Below are 25,076 nucleotides of genomic sequence, written 5' to 3' on the forward strand. Positions count from 1 at the left end.
ACAAACTCGCCAAAACACAGTATCAACCTTTAATATGTTCATAAATATTTCATTTAAAAATATGGAATTTTTTGCAAATGACTTTTTGGAGCAGGTTCTACATTTTGATAATTGGCACATCAAAATTGTATAAAAAAAAGTATTTTTCTTCATTTATATGATCCCCCTAATAAAAGCCATTTTAAGAAACTGCATGTCATTTAAATACTGTTTGCAATCGGAAGCGTACTTCTAAAGTCAACAATTGCAAAGTTAATCCTGGAGACAATTTGAATTACCTTGTGTAAATAAATCATGACCTAAAACCAAATGACATAGAATCAAAAACTTCAACCACCATTAATTTTCAAACAAAACAGCAAAAGCAATCTCAAACTACACAGGGCTTCACACAAGTAATTTTACATCAATTTATATAACAATGTGAATTATATTCGTAAGCAATATATTAGAAGTAACATCGTAACTTATACATACAGTTTTCTTGGGCTTTGACTTTGGAGCCATATCTTTGCATTGTTGAGCAATCAGTCTAACAATATCAGAAGACATCAAAACCTATTTATGGGGGAACGGGGGTGGGGTAAAAAAATCATTTATGAAATACACTCAAAAATATAATACGCCCACTGTTTATAAATTAGTTTTTGATTTTTTTGATTTTTGAATGCTTTGTTTTATACAGATTTTACTGAACATTTGCAGTAAGCTTACTTCATTTTCCTCAATGCTTTAAAATGATGTTTAACACATTTTTGGCATAATTTTTGACGAATTCTCTCAGTTTTTCAAGGAGTTATCACCCTTCACAGATTAATGAGCCCACAATTATCACATATGCAAGGGGTATTCAAGATTCCCTATTTCCCTGGCTTGCAATACAAACTTTTATACGAGATTAATACTGTGCATCAGCTGAGTTTTGACTGTTTCAATAAAAAGTTAGCCTATCATCACAGGTTCTTTATTAGAACAATTGATTCAGAGAGAAACTCACCAGAACCATTCCATTCATCATTTGATTAAAGGACAGTTAGATATTATACAGCAGGGATGGCCAACTTCTTTCTGTTCATGGGCAAACAAAGTCAGCTGCAGCCTTGAGAGGCGCACCACGAATTAAATGCCACTTTGGCCCCATATAAGCCACACATTATTTAAATTCATTTAAATAACTTTCATCATTTAATTTAATACACTGTACTTTTACCTTGTTGGGGCCACACAAAATCACTTCACGGGATGTATGTGGCCCACAGGAAAGCTGTTTTTGGTCACCCCGTAATACAGCATAAATTAGCAAGATCAAGTTTGAATAATTCATTCACAAGAATTTATTTTATTGCTGAGAGTTAGTTTATTTTTGTAAGACTAGACTTGCCTGCTCTTCCCCCCCCCCCCAGTTGTGGCCATGCTTCTATCCCCCAAATTGGTAATGCGCGTACTTGAAATTTAATGTACACATATTTGTGTTGTAGGTCTGTGTGATTGTCATAGCAACCATAGCTTTTTTGAAAGGAATAGCCAACTCAAAATCTGAAAACCTTAGAAAATAATATTTTTAGCTGATTATTACTGTGCAATCGCAGGCTTTAAACCCGGATTTTCCCCTAAGGCAAAACCTAGGAGGGGGTATGAGGGCACATGCTCCCCCAAGATCAAAAGTTTAAAACATTTTTGTAGAAAATTAAAATATTGGAAAAAAATACATTCTTTATATGTTAATTTAAAATTCTTTGAGTGCTAGTGACCCACAATTTCTGTGGAAGAAATCTTTGTGCCCCTCCAAAAAAGCTGATTCTGTGTACACACCCATGATTTTCACGATGGGAAATGGTGACTACCACATAGCAGCTAGATGACAAAACTGGATATTCAGGGTAGAGTTTTGCAGATTTGTTTTGTTTTTTTTCTGAACAATCTCTCGGAAAATGTTTTACTATTTGAACAGGCGTTCCAAATTTTTTAAGATTTTTCAAAAAATATGCATTCGCAATCCTGTAGGAACAAGGCGAATTTACGCCATATAGACGCTATCTTTGAACGCTGCAGATAACTGCAAAAGTACCGTAATTTCTGGTATGTAACCAGAGGGAAGAAAATCCACAGGGAATAAAAACTCTGAAATTTGAAAATTCTGTTCAGGGCCCATTCAAGGAAGCAACTAGATATCCATCTTATTCTTTAACAACCTGAGTATATCAATACAATACAGTATACAAAGTAGTAAAACCACCAAAGTTGTGCAGATGGTAAAAGGAAGAGAAAAAAAGTTAGGGAGGTTTTTCTCCACTTTCTTTTTGGAACTAGGAAAGAACGCATCTCAGAGGACACGTGAACCAAATTTTTACAAGTCCTTTTTCCGAAATTCCAGGTATTTGATGCGCTATAGAGTGACATTGCTATCTCTGATACATATAGTAGCACACAAGCTCCAGATTATGTCAGCATTCTATGGAAATATCTTCCATAGAATGCTGACATAATCCAGCTTGTATAATGAACCACATGAAAGGGTTAAAAATATTTTTTGGCTCCATGTCATAAATAATTCACACAATGTCTGTAGTATAATTTACTGCTGCAACATATCTAAAATAAGAAAAAAAATGAAATGAATGAGAGATTTACCTTCCTTTCAATAAATCCTTTTGACAAGAATTGCTTGACAGATAACTTTGGGTTGTATTTTAAGAACAAAAATGCCCGGTAACACTGAGCTAAAATCATTTCTGTGTTTTCACAATCTTCAGGCAAAGATAGTCCTTTGTCTATGAGGTGGTTTTTAAAAGGATGGTTGAACTCTTCAAGCAAATACCGAAAGAGTTTAATGTATGATTCTAGGCACCCCGAAGTGAAACTGGAAAAATAAGAGAACCCAAAAATCATTATAAATCCAAGAGGAATCAATTCAGATCACAAAGATTAATTCATTTTTGTAACACAATACATATATCTATGATTTCAAATATATTATGTGCACAATATCATGATACATTTGAACATGAAATACAGGACAATTTAAGTTTGTTCCAAATGTGCTGAATTAGCGTCAAGTTGAATCGCTTTCTATAATCCAAATAATTTCACAAAATTTATGTGTGAGAGACACATGCCAATATCTGGTTCAGATACACAATGAACCCTAATCGAGAAGTGTTCTTGCTTAATATGTTTTCCCATTTAATAATTTTGACTTTCTGCAGAGTTTAATTTTTTCTTAATATGGGACTTTTCCCCCAATTTAAGTTTTCGATCAAATTATTCTTGTTTAAGTTCAAGCTTCTGGTTTCCAGTGGAATCTGTAATAAAAAACCAGAGAAAGTTAGAGTAAAAAAAGATTTTTTGTTACATTTAACACTAGAATGCCCAATGTGACATTTTTTTATGCCTCTTGAAAATTAAAAATGTGACGGGGCATTGTTTTTACTGAGGACTAGCAAATTTATGACTTTTCAAACATTTCAGAGGTCTCTTATCGTGCCATTTCAAAAATTTTAGATATTTATTGGTAAAAAGTTTCAAAAAGACATTCAAAAAGTGCATCATCAACTCCAGGCATTTCAGTGTTGATAGGATAAACAGATACAGGGATTTTTATTAAATTGAAAATTTTTTACAAAAAATTTAAAGCCCACCAAGTCAGATTTTTTCCCTACGTTTTTATCACTATCATCACTACCGACATCCAAACATCTCCGGTCCAAAAAAATTACCTCACTCATTTAAATAGCATTATTTCACATATAGCTTAATGGTTACAAAATGTTTGGAACATGTTAGTCATTTGAGAATTTTCAAAAGGATATAGTATTTAAATATATCAAAAAGATATCTTATGATTAACAGGTAAAGTTAAAACAATCAAGAAATTTCATAAAAATAATCATTAACCTCAACTGGAAATAACGAAGCAGCTGCATTAGACTGTTGGTTGCCAAATATATATAAGTGAGGCAAAGTGTGAAACATCTCTTTATAGCAATGCTTTTGTTTTATAAAAAAAACTAAAAATAAGTAAATACAAAAATGGAGGAAAACTGTTTTGAGCTACCAAATCAAATCTTTGAAAAGAAAGAAAAATATTGAGGGAAAAAAGAAAAATTAGAAACTTAGAGATAAACAGATAAACTTTTGATGCTTTCTGTCATACCAGTCATTTTATATTCTTATATTTTCCAAAGGTTTCTCAGTTGTGATGAAAAATTTAAAGCTGATTCTAAACTATACTCCCATAGTTGGACTATAAATGCAATTTTTCAGAGACACAATTTGCTCAACGAGAAATAAGCTGACATTGGAAGTACCCCCTTCGCTAGAGGGATGCTTCCTGAGTTCCAAAGAGGTGCATCAAGATGCAATGGCAGCACTAGGAGGTGTGACACAACAGAGATAGCTATCTGCATTTACATTTTTATATGAATGCTGACAAAAATTCATGTAATTGCAAAGTGTATTTACTCCAAAGGAAACACTGCATAAATAGCAACTGTATTTTCCTGCATATAGCCTAATCTATGAATTCATATTAAAAAAACATCAGAATTTCTTAGTGAAGATTACATATCACTGCGTATCATCTGCAGCTTTTTCGAGCGAGTTTAGAATAAAAATAAATATAAAAGATAATTTTTTCAAAATTTATAGATGGTGTGTAGATGCAAGTAGAAAAACTACAAAAAGAAGACAAACAACCCCCTTCCATTTCTTGAGGTTTCATTATTGATGAATAAAATTTACAGTGGTTAATCAGACAATGTACATAATGAAAAAAAAATTCTAGTACACATAACTGTTTATGATCTCATCCATACTATCTCCACAAGGTTCACTTGGCAAAGGTATTCTAAAAATTACTCTCCCCCACTAAATGTACGAAAACATTCAAAGGTAAAAATGTTGAATAATACATCAAGATAATTGCTTTTACCTGCTTTGCATAGAAGGAAAAAGAGCAAGAAGTCAAAATCATATATATAGTGGTAATTTAAGATAAGGAGCATCTAAACTTCTGGGTAATATAAGTTACAAACAAAAAATATTACCTAAAATACTTGAACTTGTAAGTAAACAAAATTTGTTCAACTCATAAAAGCTTGGACACAACAAAGTACAAATACAAAGGTTAAAACAGACAAATTGCCCATCAAGGTGGCTAAAAAAATTATGCCCATAAAAAAATATGGATGTCAAATAACCAAAATACAGCAATCCAATATGAAAGCATATACAGTCAAACCTTGCTATAGTGAACTCTTGGTTGTAGTGAACTTTTTCAGTAATCCTAACTGAACACCTATTTAATCAGTTATTTTAAATGCTTATAGTGAACTGCTGAGAAAATGAAAGTCTGCTTATAATGAACGGAAATGTCTCTTTTGCAATATTTTTCAGTTTTTCAAGGGATTAGGGCATTATTCGTAACTTCAAATCTCACTACAGGAAGCAGTTTGTTATGCATATTTCGGAAACGTATGAAATGAATAGCAAGCATAACATCTTTCTTTTGGATGCTGAAGAAGACTTGGAGACAAGTAACAGATGCAACCATTTGCTGCTGCTTTTGACATATGGGTCTTTCTAAGAATGTATCAAGGCAAGGAAGAGACGGTATTGTGGACAACGAAGATGAAAACATACCAATCGCTATATGTCTGTAAAAGTATGGTGTAGAGATGAAATTGAACACTTCAAATCTTGTGATAATGAGGTGTGTACTTCAGATATTCCTACCAACGATGACATCGTACTCAAAGTAAAGCAAAAGGCAAAGGCGAAGAAGATTCCTTATCCTCAGAAAAAGAAAGTGAAACATTCTGAATACTTTTTTCTATGAAAAATGTGGACAAAAAACTTTGGACTCTTTCCTAATCGTTAAGAAAATTTATGAACTTTACTTAAAATCAAAATGTATTCAATCTAAAATAACAAATATTTACCATGGGATGTAAAAATAAACATAAGTAATACTACTTCAAAATTCTTCCTTTCAAATATTTGATTAATATTAATTGTCTATTTAAGTGATTAGTAATTTATTAGTAGATTGTGTTACAGCAGTGAATGTTTCCAACAAAACCACCAAATACTAATAAATATCAATGTTTCAGAAAATTTGGATATAGTTAACCTTGGGTCATGGTGAATATTTTATTGGGTCCTCAGACCATTCACTATAACAGGGTTCCACTGTATCACTAAAAAAAAATATATATATAATGTACTGCCCATAGAAAAGATTATGGTTGTCTTATTTAAGTATGGATAGCTTCTCGATTTATACCACTATGTTTATCATACTTCTTTTTAAACATGTCAATTGTGTTAGAATTCATGACCCCCGGAGATAAACTATTCCATTTATTGACAAACTCTATTAGAAAAACTCACTGTGACACCACTACCTGGAACTGTCCCTTACTAAATGATACTGGTGTCCCCCTCGTCAAAACAGTTGATTGACAGTATATTAATAACTCATGATCCATTTCATTGAAAATTTTAAACACCTTGATTATATCCCCCTGACACCTGCGTTTCTCGAATGTAAACGTATTCTAGAAATCAAGTCTTTCTTCATAATTCAAGTCTCATGTGCTAACAAGGACACACGTAGCTCTTCTCTGCACCCTTTCAACCAAGTCTGTCCCTCTATAGGTATGTTCTCCAAAACCTTACATGAATGAACGCCAGAACTTTGCCACTGGACTTATCCTGTTGCTGAGATCTCTTCCAGTCCAGCTTCGTGGCAGAGTCTGGAACACTTTATTTTATGTCAAAAAAAAAGAAAAACATACAAACTTATACAACATATTTTCCCCGGACAATTGAGTACTGTCGCGATTAACAAATTTTGTGGTGATTACAGACGAGATGGGATTAGGAGTTGGAGAAGTTTCGGGGTTTAATTAAGATGAATGTACACATATTAGGATGGAGGTATGTTTTAAAAGCAATTGAGGCCCCCCCCCCTGCCATCTCATCTGTTATCTTACACTTGCCATATTATATACACAGGATACAAAAAGAAAAAGAAATGAGAATCTTATTGTGAAATATATCCATCGGAGCGAGTCATCTCGCTTAACACCTTATTGGTGAGCAAATGGGTTCCAAAACCTTACAACATACTTCCAGTCCAAGACAAACTAAGCCTCAAAAAGCAGAAAAATGACTTTAGGAGAATGCGAAGAGACCTTTTTGAAAATGAAACCAAGCATTCTCTTCGCTTTTCTGACCACCGCTGAACACTGTTCAGAAAACCTGAAAGCCGTCAATAAGAACTCCTAAATCAGCGACCCATCTGGGATTGTGACACCATTCAATTCGTAAGGGAAACACGGATTGTTTGAACCAAAATGAGTCACCATGCACTTATCTACACTGAATATCATGCTCATTCCATTAGCCCATGCTTCAATGTAAATTCTAGAGTTTGTCTGAAGCATTTCCCTATCACTTGGATTCCTGACTAACCCCATTAGCTTCACATCATCTGCGAATTTGCGAGCAATCCCATCGATACCCTGATCAAATTTATCGATAAAAAGTGAAAAAGGCATGGGCATAGTATACTATAGTATGGGTATGGTATACTTCCTTGAGGAACTCCACTTTAGACACCTGTCCAATCAGAAAATTTTTCATTTACCATAACCTGTGATGAAGTACACTCACTTTGAAACTGACACTAATTGTTACACTGTACTGTGTACAGTATCTGACTTGTAAGAAAGATTAGTTTTACTGTGCAAACTCGTACACTATGTTGTGCCATGCTAATCTTTTATAAGTAAAAATATTGTGGGAATGTGCAAGAAATTAAAAAGATCATAATTTTAAATGAAGCCATTTGTTTCCCAATACAAGTTTTGCATGATTTGAGTAAATACCAGGAATGAGTTAGAAGCTCAAAATAGCACTGTACTGCTTTCCATACATTAAGGGGGAAAATCATAAAATAAACAATAATTCAAGAAGTGAGGAATAGATATTTATGGAACTTAAAAATATATATCCTACTGTTAGTATAAATTGATATAAGAACAAATTTCTGAACAATTGTTATTGTATATTTTTGGGTAACAAATGTAAAAAATTAAAAATTTTTGATGTGTCAGTTTGGTATAGGAAATGTTGCTTCAAGATGAAGTGTGATAACCTCAAGCAATAATACAGCATGTAAATGTTCTATGGTATTAATTATAACATCTATGAACTAAGTAGTATGTAAAAGCCATTGTTCTTACAAAGTTAGGCAAGGGTATAATCAGGATGTGACAAATCCTGGATGTCAGGATCATCAAAACTAAAAAACTGGCAACTAAAAAATGGCACCTGCAACTAGGTCATCCCCCTTATGCTAGAAGCATGAATGAGCGATGTCCTTGAAAAAAAAAGAAAGCAGGCAATAATGTTTAAATAATTACCCATGTTACTCTATAGATGTTTTCCCAAATTGTTTTGTAACATGTTTCAATAAAGATAGACATTTGTGTTTCAGGCAAAACTTAGATAAGGAAATAGTGTATTCAACCAGCTGATTAAAAACAAAGAAAATGAAAATTTGCTCATTCGATCACTTTTGTCACACCATGGTAATTTTCTGCATATGAGGGCCAATTAGACCAGAACCTACAATTGCCAATCCTGAACAGCAGCCTTTTTTATACTCATCAAGTGGTTGGTGCTCTAACCCCTTGATGAGGAACTCCCTGCTGTATCAACCTTTTTCTTGGTCATGTCACCGTTTTTGTTGTACCCGCGTCAGGAAAGTTTTCTGATGAGGAAGAACCAGGTATCGAACTCGCAACACCTCTGAACATCCTTTAATGAAAATTTGCACATTCATGCTTCTAACATCAGTGGTACAATGTGTAATTACTGAAACAGAGTCTGAGGAAAACAAAAATTTTGGTCATTGGCAAGGGTAAAAGATTCATTAAATCATGTAAAAGTGAAAAAGATATTAATTTAGATCCGTCGTGTCTGAAAACAAATATGCTTAGCACCTTAAAAAATTTGGCTGGCACCTAAACTTTTTTCCTCATTTGTCAAGCCATGGCCTAAACTGCAATGAAATTAGTTGGAAATCATGGAACCAGGGCATCACAAACATACTTGATAAGATTTGAGTGAAGTTGACTACTTTAAGCTCTTAATTGCTACTGAAGATACCAAACTCAACAAAACAAGCTCTGTGCTTGAGCTTTGTCATCTTCTAGGGTGGATTTTAACCACCTACTGTACTGGCATAAGGCAGGGGTCTGTACAGACTTTTTTTGCCTATAGGATCCCGTTTCTGTGAAAGGGTCATTCATTTTGTGAAAAACAATTAATTTTGTGAGAAGTGAAATAATTTAGTTTTAGTAATCACAAAAGAAATGTAATGCCAAATTTTTATGGTTTTATTAATTTGCATTTTGTGAAGAGTCAATTTTTCAGATCCAGAATTTTGTGAAAGGTCCATTTTTTGTTTTGAGATCCAGAATTTTGTGAAGGGTCATGAAAATGAACCCAAATTTCAATTGGACAGACCCCTCTAAGGGTATATGTAAACAGAAATTATCTTCATAGACTTGAGCAGCCACATGTCTATGTAAAAAAATATGGAGATATGTGTTAATCTGAAAGCATACCACCTGAACACAGAATCTGTATAAAGGAAGGAGATGCTTATATTATTATATTGTGCTCAAAAGGTAACAGTCTAACGTTAAAGCTCAAAATACTAAAGATTTCAAACACCAAACAACTTTTTCGAGGCTAATATAGCCCCTTCGTCAGTGATAGAAAGTCTGTTATAGAGCAAACAACTCGCTTGAACAAAACATGTGGTTAAATTAGGCCAATGCGCAATGGTGGTGATAGCCTCTGCTATCATCGCGCACCAGTCTAATTTCAACTACCTGTTTTTTTTCAAGCGAGTAGTCTGCGCTATAACTGACCTTCCAACCACTGAAGAAAGGGCTAGCATCGAAACAGTTGTTTGGTATTTCAAATCTTTATTTTGAGCTTCAACGTTGGACTGTAATTTATATTATTATACAGACACTGTATCCTTTGAATACCTTTCAGAGAAAGATACTTCATTGATGGTATCCTGTTCCAGGTTGTCTCCAAAATCAAACAGCATCTGCTATCAGTATGCAAACTAAATCTGGACTCCTCAGTGAGAAACTTTCTATTGATTTGAAGTTCAATGGATATGCAAATGTGCCCTTTGATTTTGAGTAGCTTTTAATCTGTCAATGTCAGGGATGGAAAATGAAAATTTGATTTTTGTAGCAGGAAAAATTATATTTTCGTAACAGCAAAAATGTTTTGTAGCACTTTAAAATTTTGCAAGTAAATAAAATACAGTTTTTATATACATATATCAGGGTTGTTTGGTTTAAACCTTGGTTTCAACCAAGTGGTTTTCAAAAAATCACACAAAAAGTGACCTAAATATAACTTTTTTCCTTGAAAAATATCATATATTAGTTCATTATTAGCCAAAATTTTTCATTCTTACCACATTTTATATTGGGGGCATTCTGGTGGTATATCTTTAAATGGTATAAGTGGTTTTTTCTAAAAAGTCTCATAAAAGTGGCCTGAATGTATATATATTTTTTCATATAAAGTATCTAAGTTATTTAAAGTGATATACAAAAGCCAAAATTTCTCATTCTTACCACATTTTCTAACTATTGGCTACATTCTGATGCTCTATATATCTTTAGCAAATTCATGAATAAGGACTGCATTACACATCTAAATGTAGTGGTGTATTATCTCACATGGTATGTTTTTTTCCTTCACAAAGAAGCAGCAACAGTAGTGACAGCATCATGCTAGGGGCACACACACAGGTGGTCTTATAATCCAGTAAAGACACCAGCTGTCCCTAAAGGACAAAGACCAGTGTACTAGTAGCTACATTACCTCACATACATTTTCATTCCCATAAGTAGCCCATCTCATACTGTATATATCACCGTCTTAATATTCAATAATTTTTTTTTATACTTTCATCATTAAGCCCAGTTAATCAAGGTTCTACTGTATAGTAGTAAATGATTTACAAAAAATAATCAGCTATATACAGGGTGATTATAATTTGAAGTTTTGATTCCAAAACTATACAATAAGAACTACTGGTCAGAATGACTTGAAAATTTACATGGATACTCCTGAAGCAATGAAAATTTCTTTGGCAAAAGAAAAAAAAAGTGCAAAATATGCAAGTAGATTATGCTGTACTTGGCCAGCAGGATAATACCATTTTGTGTAACCACATCATTTCGGCACTTCAACAACATCAGTGTGTGGATAGTACAACTTTTATCAAGATGCATATTGCAATACCAGCAAAGCAGCTGCTGAAGAACGATTTTGAAAATAACAAGATGACATGACACCTGGCTGTCAGTTCACCTGATCTTAACCCTTGCAACTTATAGCTTTGGGAATACCCCAAAATGTTATGTGCAGTGATCGAATTGCAAACTCTGCATTGTAAGCACATCCACATCATGACCACAGCAGTCTGATCTGTTGTTGATCTCTGTTGTTGTTTCATCTCATAGTCAAGAACACAGTGGACAACATATTTAACATTTCTTAAATAAGAGTTAGTTTTATTTGTTCAATTACTTCATTTTTGTAATGTTTCATGAATTATGAAATCGTGCAATGCTAATTAAGTTACCTTTTTGCCCTGACTGGCTGACATTTCTATTCTGTGAGGAAATTTCCCACGTGTTGGATGAGTACAGTGTCTTTAATTTTGAATTTTTTAATATTTTTCCCCCATTTAAAATTTCATTGCTTCAGGAATATTCATGTAAATTTTGAAGTCATTCTAATGATGGTTCTTTTTCAAAGTGTTTTGAAATCAGAACTTTAGTTATAACCACTCTGTATATCGTAAATCATTGCTAATTAATCTGCATTAAATACATTATATTCACATAATTTTTACAGCAGTTTTTGCAAAATGGCTTCCTAATTAAACGTACTGAAAGTAACTGGAGAAAAAACCTTTATATTATATGGTTAATAATAACATTAAGAATTTTGAAACAAAATAATTCATTGAGTTAAGAAAAAAAATAAATTACAAAAGTGGATTTTTGTTGAAATGTAAGAAATATTTGTAGATTAATGCTTTAGATAATAAATGTAGATAACTTTTTGTTTTAATTATTAGAAGTTTGAATGATTTTTCAGAAATTTTATTGTTTTTAATGTTAATGCTATTTAAACCACAAAAAACCTGGTTTAAACCAAAAAAAACCCCGGTTTTTTTACCAACCTTGACATATATGCAGTAGCATACACAGGATTACATTTTACTTCAAGAAACAGTGTTATTTCAGCTCGGAAGAAAAGGGCTTCCTCCACACAAGGTACAAAATACATACAGACTTCGTCTAGAAGGAATAATTATATTTTTTTAAATCAAAAAAATTTTGAGACTTTTTGATATTTATATTTTTATATTCTCTACATATATTTTTACATTCTCTACAACAAATGAGAGGCTTTTAACATAGACATTTTAACACATGGTGTGTTTCAGATTTCAAACATAATTTGAAAATGAGTGTTTGTAGATTTAGCTTATAGACTTGGTAATCACTAATTAAAAAAAAATCACTAAAGGCTTGAGGCCTTCACAGGCTTGAACCACTCATTAGAAAAGTAATTATTTTTCTTGTTTTTGCCGCTGATGCAAGTCTAAGTAGTGCTTTTGTTAACTTCAGTTTCAAGCATTTTTGAACGTTTGATCTTGCTTCTTTTACCAGAATTTACCCATTCCTTATTTAAAATTATGTGTTTCTTTTTGAGTTCCCTCTTGATCATTGCCTCAGCTTGATTCAACATACTTTGAGATGACTTCTTTCCCTGAGTCATTCTTAAAATATTTATTAGAAATTCTCAGAAATTTAATAGTGATTAAAAACTGGACTTGAATTTTTAACTTAAACTATAGTAATTTAAGCTAGAATTAAATTACTTTTAACTTAAACTACAGAAATAAAAACTATAAAATAATTACTAATTTTTAGAAATTCAATAGAATACTATTTTCACAAAAAATTCGATCCAAGTACATTTGTTTTTACTCTTTATTTTTAACTGATTTGTGATTGCTCCATGTATTTTATTTCCCAGCATCTTTGACAGATTTTCAGTCTCTTGTTTTACTTCCAAGTTTTCTATTATTCATTTGCTACTATTCATTCTCTTGATATGTTATTTCCTTTTACGCCATTCACTGACATGTGTAGTGTTTTATGGAAATTGGTTTCCAGATGAGCATTAATTAAAATTACTTTGTCTAGACCATGGTCGTGGTTGGTTTGAAAGGAACGTAAAGATAATTAATGTAAGTGTTGCACTTGTTATGTGTTCAAGTGTTGCGATCTATCGTCCAACTCAAAAATTAGAATGAAAATTATTAAAATCTTTTTTACAAATTTCAAACTATGACTGTTTTGGATGGAATAATTTGCAGAAACCACTAGCTGGACCAACACTCAGATAGTATACAATAAATACGTGTAAGTTTATGAAGTGAATATAAAGCCCAGGATAAGAGCATTAATGACCAAACTGCCTATGTTATCTCTCACAAGAAGACCTATGGGGTGGGGGTTGGTCACCCTGATCAACCAACCCCCCCCCCCCCAAGAGCCCAAATTCTGGGGGTGCTCAAGGTAATTCTATTTACAGTCCTCAAGAAATAAAATTACGAGGGGGACAAATGGGGTCATCGAAAAGTCAGCTTCTATTCTGACGCAATTTCAAAGTTTCCAAAGGGAAAATTTTGTTTGTTGCACAAGATGGTGCAGAATTGAAGAATTTCTGCATTTTTGTAGCAGTATGCAGCAAATGAAAAGAAAATTGTCAAAATTGTAGCAGACGGTGGAAATCGTAGCAATTGTAGCAGATTTTCCACTCCTGCAATGTCCCTACAAAGGGTTTCCAGCAAAATCTGTTTGATCATTTTCCTGACCAAAACTCTGGAAGAAAGAGAAATATAATTCAAAATCTCAAATTTCCAAATTTTTGTTTCAGAAGTTTTTCTTTTCTCTCTTTGCAGAATTTTTACCTGACTTTTATCAAATATTTGTATACGAGAGACCTATTTCCCAGTTTTGCCAAACATTTTCCCTGACTTTCCAGGTTGCTGGGAACTGTGCTACATCAGTTTATCTAACAAAAATATATATAGGCCTATATATAGCAACAACAGTTTTTCTTATGTTTCACTAACTGTACACAATAAATCTAAGGTGAATCTTTATTGCACTATAAACATCGTGTGATTACAGCTTAGATCAGTGGTTCCTAACTTTTTTTAGGCCATACCCCACCCAAGCATCTCTGAAATCCTGATGTCCCTCGCACTTTTGTCAGGGCTACCACTCCCCTGGCAGATGAAAATTCATGGTTTCATAATGAAGTGTTTTTTTTGGTTTTTTTTTTTTTTCAAATGTCTGACCCTTTTTTTTTTTTTTTTTTTTGCTTTGCCTCCTTGAATTTTAAAACCAGGGTGTCTTTGCTCTCTCCCCAATTATTATCTACTTTTACTTTGTCAAAAGCAGTGGTTCCCTCGAGCAGAGGTTCTCGGAGAAGCTTCAGAAGGTCTGCGAACTTGGATGAGAAAAAAATTAGCTCATAGTTTTTACACTGCTATACACAGAATATTATTTTTTAACCCTTCAAGCGGTATTTAAAAATTTCCTGTTCCACATTATAACTGCCACATTGGGAATGAAATTGTGTTATGAACCTGAGATATTTCGGGATGACCAAAATGAGAAGATGAAAGATGAAGTTTGATGAGATATCTCAGGATTGCCGTTGTCAGGATTGTAGGGTTAAAGGAGTTTGTGGCCTTGATTTTTCTTCATTTTATTGGTAAAGGGGATTCCCATATTTTATCTTACTGGCACAAATTTTCCGTTGAACACAAAATATTCGAATTTCTTCTGCTGAAAGAGAAAAATAAAAGTCAAAAAATTGTTTTAAAAATTACAAATTTAAACTGATATAAAAAATGGAGTTCAGAATGTTCTACACTTTCATAAAAAAATTCAAATTGCCCCCCTAAAAATCAAATTACTTACCCTCCCATGTTGGGAATCACCGGTTTAGAGGAAACATTGTCTAGAAGTGATTTAAACAAATTGGCTAATCTTAGATTTTTTTTTTAATATCGCTACAACCTCTCTCAAACATGGATTTTTATGCTACTTGCCCACAACATAATTCAATTATGGTTCCAATATTTTGTGTAATGTAATTTTTTTATCATTTCTTAATAACAAAGCAATTTAGGGTTTGATTATTGACTATACAAATGACCACAATTTTTTTTACTTTTGATTAACCCCTCTGCATGGATCTGTGTGTGGTACGTCACAGGTGGTGAAATGTTTTACCGGCTGAATATTTTTTAAAACAATCACAGTAAAATTTTTATTGCATAGAGCAGATATTCTATTATAACATAACTCTTTTTAGAATTAAAAAAATTTATAAATTGTTTTCAGCAGAGCAGCACAAAGGTTCATTTTTTTTTTAAATTTAAATACAGCGAATTGGACCTTGGCAGTTAAATTTCTGAACTGGCTTGAGGGGTTAATTTATGACAGATCATGTATATGTATATTTAACACATGCAACTATGTACGATATAGCAATATAATTCAATAATTGAAACTTTCTAATGCAATACAATAAATTATAACCTACCCTTCAACGTCATGAAAACTTGATGGAATATGATGTTTACGTAACAACGACACAAGAGTCATAACATTGTTATTTAAGTCACCCGTTGCCATTTCTTATGGTCCTAAAAAAGAAATATAAAGACTATATAGAGCGCATAGGTAACAGGGTGTATGGCATTTTACTGGCAAACCATTGGTCTTAGAGGCATAGTTCCAATTAGAAAAAGTATCTAAATAACGTGTAGTACTCAGATATGTCATTCATGTGTTGCAAGAGGTTGTAGTTATTTAAAAAAAATAACTTTTTATACTGTTCCCATGTGTCCAAAAACATAATTAGAAAGTTTTTGCACCATCTCTCCTAATGCCAACTGAAAAAACTCCATGTTTCTAAGTGCTATATTCACTGGGATGTTTGAATCCGAAAAACGAAGAAAAGTTGGGAAAAACTGCATTAAATGCAGGTAAAACTATTTTCCGTCATTTAAATTTCCCTGCGACAATAACTTAGAATTACCCCTAACTAATCAAAATTGTTGTCCGATTCAAAGCATTTGAAAGACGGAATAAGAATATTTCATGATCCATCGTATCGATCCACTTTAATATCTTAAATACTTCAATCATATCTCCTTGATGCCAATGTTGTTCCAAAGAAAACATATTCAACAAACCCATTTCTTCATACGTCAAGCCTTGCATACTCGCCAGTGCTCTAGTTGCTCTTCCTTGCACCCCCTTCAACCAAGTCCATATCCTTCTGAAGATGGGGTCTCCAAAACCATACAGCGTACTCTAGGCCAGGACAAACTAAGCCAAAAAAAAAAAAAAGGATGACTGAAAGAATGCGAAGAGATCTTTTTAGGAATCAAACCCCAAGCACTTATATTTGCTTTTCTGAGCACTGCAGAACAACGCTCAGAAAACCTAAGACGCTCGTCAATGAGAATGCCCAAATCGGTGAGCCTAGGTGCATCTGTGAGCCTAGTTTTCTCATAAGTGAATCTGGGGTTGTTCAAACCAAAATGAGTGGTCATACATCTGTCAAAGCTAAAGGTTTGCTCCATTCATTTGCCCATGCTGCAATCCTATTTAAGTTGGCCTGGAACAGCTCTTTATCACTTTGATTCCTACCTACATCTATTGATTCAACGTCATCTGCAAATATGATAACAAAAAAATCGAAAACCTGATCAAGTTTATTGATAAAAATTAAAAAAGTGAGGGTCGAACGACACTTCCCTGAGGGACTTCACTTGTGATGCCTGTCCAATTAGAAAATCCATTTACCATAACCCGCTGTTACCTATCCTGCAACCACAATTCTATCCAGTGCAATAAAGTTTTCCAGAATCCCAATCTCATTTAAATACTTCAAGAGTTCGCCATGTTCGGTTCCCATCAAAAGTCTTTTGGAATTCAAGATAGACCATGTCTACATTTTTATCTTTGCCCAAAGTCTGTCGTCACATGATTATAAAAGTAAAGGAGGTTGGTTACAAATGACTTGTCCTTCCTGAACCTTATTGTCCCATTAGCAGAGTCATGCTTTCATATGTTTCTCTTATATCCACTGCTCTAAGTCACAGATGGGAGTTTATTGCCATTATGCAATAATACTGCTTTAAAGCTGATTGTATTTGAGTCAATAGTCACCCCTACTGTGGATTCTACTGAACACCCATTTCCAAAATCAGTCCATTTATGTCGGAAAACCACACACGTAGAAAAACCTATCTATACAGTCGAATCCTGTTTTAACAAACTCCAAGAGACCGGAGAAATCACTTTGTCATAACAAAATTTCATTATAAAGAAAGTAAAGATTTTTACATTCCTATGCAGACTTATTTAAGGGGTTTGAAAAGTTTTCGTTAAAACAAGATTTTTGTTATACGTTGAAACAGGAATCAACTGTATATCTTGAACATATCTAAAACTAGTCTAACAAATTTTGTTCCTTCGGCTAGCAGAAGGTTCAATTTTTTTTATCTAGCACACAAAGTTTAGCTTACTTTAATTGAGAATGATTTAAAATGAAGACCAAATCATTCAGGAAATTTTATTCTATGAGATGAGGTCATAATCAGGTCTATACAGTTCTGAATGTTGTGCATCTTCTGATTCACTTTCCTCTGACATTTGTAATTCAGTGCTTTCCAAATTAGACTCACTGTGTAGTATGTTTGATTATAGAGAGTTTAGAATAATCAGATTCAATTTCATAAATTTATTCCATTGTACAGCACAAAATAAAACTCAAACACTAAAAAAAATACTAAATATATAAATTATATTAAAAACCTCACATTAGCTCATTTTTAAGGGTAGATTTAGATTTTATACCCACAGATACAAAATAGCTGTTGACCAGTGTAATCTGTGACCAAGGAACTTAAGGCATCACCCTCTATATTCGCGACCACACTGCACATTGGTTTTGAGCCCAATGCTTTTGGTGTTACTCTTCAAAATTTTATGCTCTATACATTCGTGTAAGATTTTTGTCATCCACGTTTTATTTTGCCCTTGTATACTGACATTAAAAAAAAAATGGAAATTTTCAAACTTTTTGAAATTCACAGTCTTGTATCTTCCACAGTTTTCAAGATACACACTTGAAACTCAAAGTGAGCCATGGGCAAAGATACAGGAGGGGGCATTCCTGCCCCCTAGCGTCAAAGACTGAGCCGACTGATCTAACGTATACGGGTATAATCACAGATTATAATTTCTATATGAACTGACATCGTGCCCCACCCCAAATTTTCAAGACTATCTCTGCCTATGAAGCGAGTTGTTACACATGCTGCACTCTTCAAATCATTTAGCTCACTAGGATCAGATAATTAGCCTCTGAGATAGGATTCCGTTTATGAACACATCGAATCATTGTGGGACTGGCTGGTTGCAACACAAATTTATGACATTTTTCTGCTTTTCCCTTCCTTCACATCATTGGTCAAGGTTTGTATATGAGGTACAAAATAGCCCCCACCACCACTTGCATAAAGCTTTTCTGTTCGACTGCCTAAGTGTTCAGATCAGAATGGCGTCTCGGAAGAACATTAGTCATTTCGATAATTTCAAATTAAATATGAATCAGAAATCCGAGGTTGAGCATGAAGACAGTGCTGTTAGTGAATCGTTCATAAGATCTGTGTGAGCAGTTGTGTTGTTTGGAAAGACTGTTTGACTTCGAATCATCTTTGGTTCTTGTGAAAATATGGTAAACATTATTTGAATTTGTAAATTTCAGTTTTGGAGTATATTTTAAACATATCTGTTCCGTCAAAATGACACCTCAATGCCAGTTACACACAGAATTTTCACAACGTCAAGGGTCAATGATTACACTTCATTTAAACTCACCAACTGCAACTCCACAAATTCAATAAAGAATGGACAGCATGAATTTAAATCTAAATGACTTTAAATATTTCGTTTCATTTCAATTCTGTAATTAGGGTTATTGAGCTAAGAGCTGAAAAAGTTGGAAAAAAAAATTCGGTTTTATTCACTGTATTATTTGCATTAAAATTACAATATAATATAAAGAAATAGAAAAAAAATGTATAAAACTCACGTTTAAAATTTTAATTAATTCTTTTCATTTCGAGAAAAGGTCTAATAAAAGATGAGTTAAAAAGGTTACGTTTCTTGTCCTGGTTATCTCTTTAAAAATAACATTATTAAAACGTTAAGAGGCACGTCTGGAAAGTCTAATGCTACGGATTGTAGGAAATCTAAACTTCGCACTTTGGCGCGGTTATTCTGAACGATTCGTCTATTTTCGTTCACTGCGGTGTTTTTCAACACCCTACTAAATACTCGTTCAAAAAAAGACCCGTTCTTCGACGTGGAAATTGACTTACAGTAATGTCATAGTATGGCGTGACCATATTACTTCGGAAAAAACTTTAAAACCTGTCAGTTTGGACACCTCATGTAAATCATGGACACCAGTGGCGTCAGAGACGAAGATGCTTTGGGTGCTCGAACATCCATGGCAATCTGCGCCATGGGTCCGACACAGAGCCGTAACTAGGATGTTTGCTGCCTTGGGAAAACATGATTTTTCCATCCCCAACAATTTAAAACTCGATAATATTACAACAGTTTTCTTCGTTCCCACCTAAAATTTGAAGCCTCCTAAATTTTTCTAACTATGGAGTGAAGTGCAAGGATTGAATAATTTATCGTTGTAGGCCTGTTGCTCTCTGTGACGATACCTTTTTCTACGGGAAGATCGGTTCGCGTTCGCGCCTCGAAGTTGGGAACTACAGAAAACTAACTTCAGCCGCCCACCCCTGTGGCAACGGTGGGGTTCGAACCCGGATCCTCGCGATGTGGGTCTATCATTATGACCACTCGATCACCACAGCGGCACCACTGAAGGGCCAGAACTATGGTTTTTCTCAGGGAGGAAGGGAACTGGATTTTTCCGTCCTCCTCCCCAAACTTTAAAATGCGATAGTTTTGTAACAAAATGTTTATTTTCCCATTATCTTTTGGAGTAAAGGTCATCTTGAATTTTGAAATCATGTAAAATTTGAATAACATAAATACTTTTTTAATTTCTGAATTTTGTTGGATTTTTACTACTCGTGTTGCGTCTAATAAAATGATATATTACATATCACGTGAAGTTGCACTGAAACAAATAATTTAGGAACATTGTTCCTCCAAAAATTTGCTTTCCGGGACAGTTGCCTTCCACCCCCCCCCCCCCCCCCCCCAGTCCCGGCTCGGGTCGGTCCGGCAGACAGAGTTGATTCAAAACTCAAAATTTCCTTCATAAAGATCAAGACGAGCACCCACAGGTTCGAAACACTTCTTAAGCACTTGTTTGGTCACCTCGCTACATTAGATGGTTTTGAATGGAATCAACTATAATCCTATAATAAAGAATAAAGTATCAACAATTTGTACCTCAACCTCAATATCTTGGACACCTACATTGGACAGATTTAAATGTAACCATTTTATACGAATACAAACACAAAGGCCACAATATGCAAATTGGCTAGCGAGGTGGCTGAAAAAAGATGCCCATAAAAAATATGAATGTCAAATATAACTAAACTACAGCAACCCGATATAAAAGTGTGTATCACGAAAGAAATGACTAATAATCGTTACTATATAATGCACTGCCCATAAAAAAATTATGGTTGTCCCAATCTAAGTATGGATAGCTTTTCGATTTATACCACTATGTTTATCATACTTCTTTTTAAACGTGTCAATTGTGTTAGAATTCATGACCCCCGGAGATAAGTTATTCAATTTATTGACAAACTCTGTTAGAAAAAAACTCCCTGTGACTCCACTACCTGGAATTTTCCCTTACTAAACGATACTGGTGTCCTCTTATCGAAGCACTAATAACTCATGTGGTCCATCCTATCCATCCCGTTGAAAATTTTGAACACTTCGATCCTATTCCCCTGATACCCGCGTTCCCTCAATGTAAACATATTCACGAGATCAAGTTTTTCTTCATAGCTCGAGCCTTGTGAGCCAACAGGAGCACGCGTTAACCAAGTCTTCTGATGTTGTAGGTATGGTCTCCAAAACCTTGCGGCATACTCCAATCTAAAACGGATCATAGTTTAGTTTAGTTTAAAACCGATCACGCTCAGGTTCTGTCGCTTTTGCGATATAAGCTCATTGATCGTGAGATCGTGGGCGTGCTGGAGAAAACTCAAAACTCAAACCGGCAAGCCGGCCGGGAAAGTACACCCGGTTCTGACCAACACCCCGCCAACCCCCCAAGCAGTACAACCACAACCCCCAATCCCCGGGCACATCATCGCTCGACAAAGTCAGGACAGCACCGCGAGTGAGATTCCCCCTCCGGCACGACATTACGCGGCAAGGCCCCGGCGGCGCGGTCCACAGCACCCCAACATCCCCCACGCCCGCGAAGGGAGACCCCTACCATCTCCACCCCCAAGAACTTCTATTGTGGATATGAGAGAACAATTTGTTACAATACGAGAACATCGCTTCTCAGCAAGAACGCCTCGCGACGAGGGCCTCAATCGGCGCGTTATTCTTGACTACGTAAACAAAACGGATCATAGGTTAAGATGGACTTGAAGGTCTGGGAGGGAGGGGGGGTGATGATGATGTCAATTCATATATATGCATATACATTATATCGTTCGGCTCCAGCGTTGACGCTAGTGGAGGGGCAATGCCCCCCGCCCTGTATGTTCGCCCATGAAACTCGGAAAAGCGGAAGAATGCCTTTACAACTTTAGGAGACTTAAAGTAAGATAGACATATCGTCTTACTTATACAGGGTTTGCTGTAATTGTACAGTGTTACGTCAACTAACGAACACCTCGGAAAACGAATTTTTTTTGCGGTTTTCCAGCCTCGGCTAACGAACATTTTACGTCATGGACGCTAATACAACACAGAAGCGTTGTGAGCTGCATTTTCGCACAAACATCCGAAGTAGTCATCTGACGTCAATATGACATGACAATTTGGTCAATTTTTCTGAATGACATCAATAAAAAAACGTCATTTCAAAGTCATTTAACGACCGTGAATAACAAAAAGGTCATGAAATGACCCGTAAATGGTTTGCATCACAAAAATGAAGAATTTCTTTCAAATTGGAAAATTCTGTTTCGGATAAAAATATTAAAATTATCCAAAAATTTTTGTTGGACAAAAGAACAATGAACTTTGAAGGAATTTAAAAATCGTTCACTAATTTGTTACTGATTGTGTCTCGAAACAAATGAAAGTACTTTCAGCACGATTGCAGGGATATTTCTTTATTTAGCACAAAAGTCTTTCCTTTATATTATATAAAATTTAAAGTCGAGTGCAATTTTGTTTGAATAGAGATTTGAATATTGATCTTCGTGGAGATAAATATTCAAACCTCTATTCATTTTTTCATCCCTTCTCGAATAGCGCTATCTATCTTCCGAAACTAAGCCACAAGCTAGTGGTAATTTTTTTTACGTCATGACGTAATAATTTTTATGACGTTTTCAAAATTTTCAAAACGGACATAATGACCATTTTTATCGTGTCGATATTGAGAGATTTTATGACATACCAAAAACGTCATTATTGACGTCAGGTGATTTGGGATCATCAGAATTACTGTCACTCGAGCCCGATGAAGTTATGCCCGTCCCAGAATCATTTTATTGATGAAAGAACCCGGCCCGTCATTTGGGGGGAATGGGTCGGGGCGAAGGAATTCTCCTGTCTTTACAAAATACAATAGAAATGGACAAACAAGGTGAAATATATTTACATATATTGAGTATATGTTCTTTGTTCCAGCCCTACCGTTGTGGGGGTTCGTGCTTCAGTGTCTCATCATTCATCAATATGTCACTACTATTCTTTGAGGTAACAAATCGTATTTAATTATTCTCTGTTTTGCTCAGAATGAGAATAATGACGTTTCATCATTCCAATACTGCAAATTTGTGATCGCTACTTACGTGACAAAAATAGTTAAATCTTGCAGGAACGGCAACTAAGAAACGGTCGCATTCCCTATATGCAGCTGGTCATCGAACAGAGATGAAAAAAATTTGCCACACGCGCCATAGGAAGCTTTTGGAGAAAAAAGTGTATTGCTGTGCAGTAGAATCGGGTTTTCTTTGCCTTATGTGGAAAATACATGATGGTATATCATGTGGAAACATTCTGTATATCTATTCAAAAAATAGCCAAGGAATTTTATTCACTCGCATTCAATCATTGTATGCTTATCAGCGGCTCTCTTTTCACTGAGCAAAAAAAAAAGACTGACAGATTCAGTTATTGTCAATTGAATGAAGTGTTCAGTATGTATACAGCCTGCAAAATAATTTTTCCCCGTATAGAAACGTTTGGTTTCGAAAAAAAAGCTGGTGAGTTGCTAAATATAACATCAGTTTGCAATCCTCATTTCGAGTGCCATGGTGCTCTCGGGCATCGCGTTGAGGAGGACCACCTAGAATTTCAACAACACGAAGCAAATCACGGGGGAAGAGGGTTGAATACAAGAAATGGCGGGAAGAAGGTGACAATGACATTCGGTTAGAGGGTATCCCTTTTAAGCGAAATCTTGTTCTGTAAACCCCAGGGCTAAGACGCAGATCCCCAGCAAGCACAAGACATTTTTGGATAGGAATCCGGGGGGGGGGGCACGAATGGCGGCTTTTACCGTTGATAGTGCGTAAAAGCAGCGAAGAAAAAAAACGCGCAAATTAAAATATAGATTTAAAATTCCTTTTTTTGAAATACTTGAAAAAAACGCACTCTCAGTGCAATATATGACTGATGTTTTAATGATGATTGATGATGCTGACCAATACCATTCAATTGATTTGTATTGCTTCAGCAACATGAGCATATATGTTCGGGCGTCCCTGGAGTTTTCTTCCTTCATCCAAACATGAAACTTTTCATTTCAGGCTTCGGTCAGTTTTGTCTCTTCTACATTGCTCTCTCTTCTTAGTCTTCTTAGTAAGTATAAAACTTACCTTAAACTTTTGGGCCACACCTGGAATGAATTAAACATGAATGAATTTTTCATAGGCATCCATGGGAAATCTCGTTCCGGCTAACGAATTGGCTTTTTTAACCGAGGTATGAGTGTATTTGTATCTTAGCTGGAGCATTGTTGTATTCACGGTCCTGGTAGAGGAGTGACCTACGATGTTAGAAAATGACTGATATGTATTGTATAAGTAAAGTATATTGTGCGTGTGAGTACCGTCTGTTTGGTCAGCCCTCCCCAAAAGATACCAATTCTTCCTCTCTGAAATAAATAATTGGTCTGCCTGTCCGGTCTATTGGAACCGTTTTTAAACTATAAGTCCAGGTCTGATATTGGAAGGACTAAGTATTAAGCAAAGGAAAGTATTTAATAGACTCTAATATTGGAAAAAGACTGCGATGTGCAGGCAAAGGTGATATAACTTGAAGTCAGTCTGGAAATTGGTATAATCAATACAGAAAAATACAGGACGTCAATCTCCAAGAAAGTAAAAGTCAAATGTTTCTATAACTGAAAAATATGATAACCGTTGCCTAAAAAAATTCTCACACAGTGGAGAATAAAGGGCTGTCAACTTTCCACTCGAATTCACACTACTACAGCAAAATCACAGTCTGCAAAAATCGCAAGTCTGCAGTGAATGGGAATTTATCTCAATATTTCCCAAAATGGGCGATATCGATAGAACAGACTGGGGGGGGGGGTGGAGAGATACAGCAAGCATGATACAGATACAGCATGGGATCTTATGGGTTGTCCTAGCAACGGAGACGATGCGGAAAAAAATGTCCGTGAGGAAAGATGACAAGACG

At 34.9% G+C, this 25,076-nt stretch overlaps 1 protein-coding gene across 2 annotated transcripts in view; it reads right to left on the reverse strand.

Annotated features, from left to right (window-relative positions):
* Positions 1 to 19,525, reverse strand: part of LOC149084924 (uncharacterized) — a 31,122-nt gene extending 11,597 nt beyond the window's left edge. Inside the window, exons 1-5 of one of the 2 annotated variants that reach the window (XM_089232664.1) lie at positions 19,321 to 19,487; positions 16,409 to 16,544; positions 15,754 to 15,856; positions 2,632 to 2,860; positions 478 to 558 (exon numbers count right to left, since the gene is read on the reverse strand). In XM_089232664.1, the coding sequence (XP_089088790.1) occupies positions 478 to 558; positions 2,632 to 2,860; positions 15,754 to 15,845 (402 nt within the window). In that variant the 5' untranslated portion in view covers positions 15,846 to 15,856; positions 16,409 to 16,544; positions 19,321 to 19,487. Of the gene's footprint in view, positions 1 to 477; positions 559 to 2,631; positions 2,861 to 15,753; positions 15,857 to 16,408; positions 16,545 to 19,320 lie in introns of both variants that reach the window. The other variant, XM_089232662.1, reaches the window with a different exon arrangement.
* Positions 19,526 to 25,076: the final 5,551 nt, after the last annotated feature.

Source organism: Pholcus phalangioides, unplaced genomic scaffold (genome assembly GCF_987345545.1).
Source record: "Pholcus phalangioides strain wild (caught in Gottingen) unplaced genomic scaffold, Ppha-v1.0 ptg000007l_1, whole genome shotgun sequence".
NCBI classification, from domain to species: Eukaryota; Metazoa; Arthropoda; class Arachnida; order Araneae; family Pholcidae; genus Pholcus; species Pholcus phalangioides.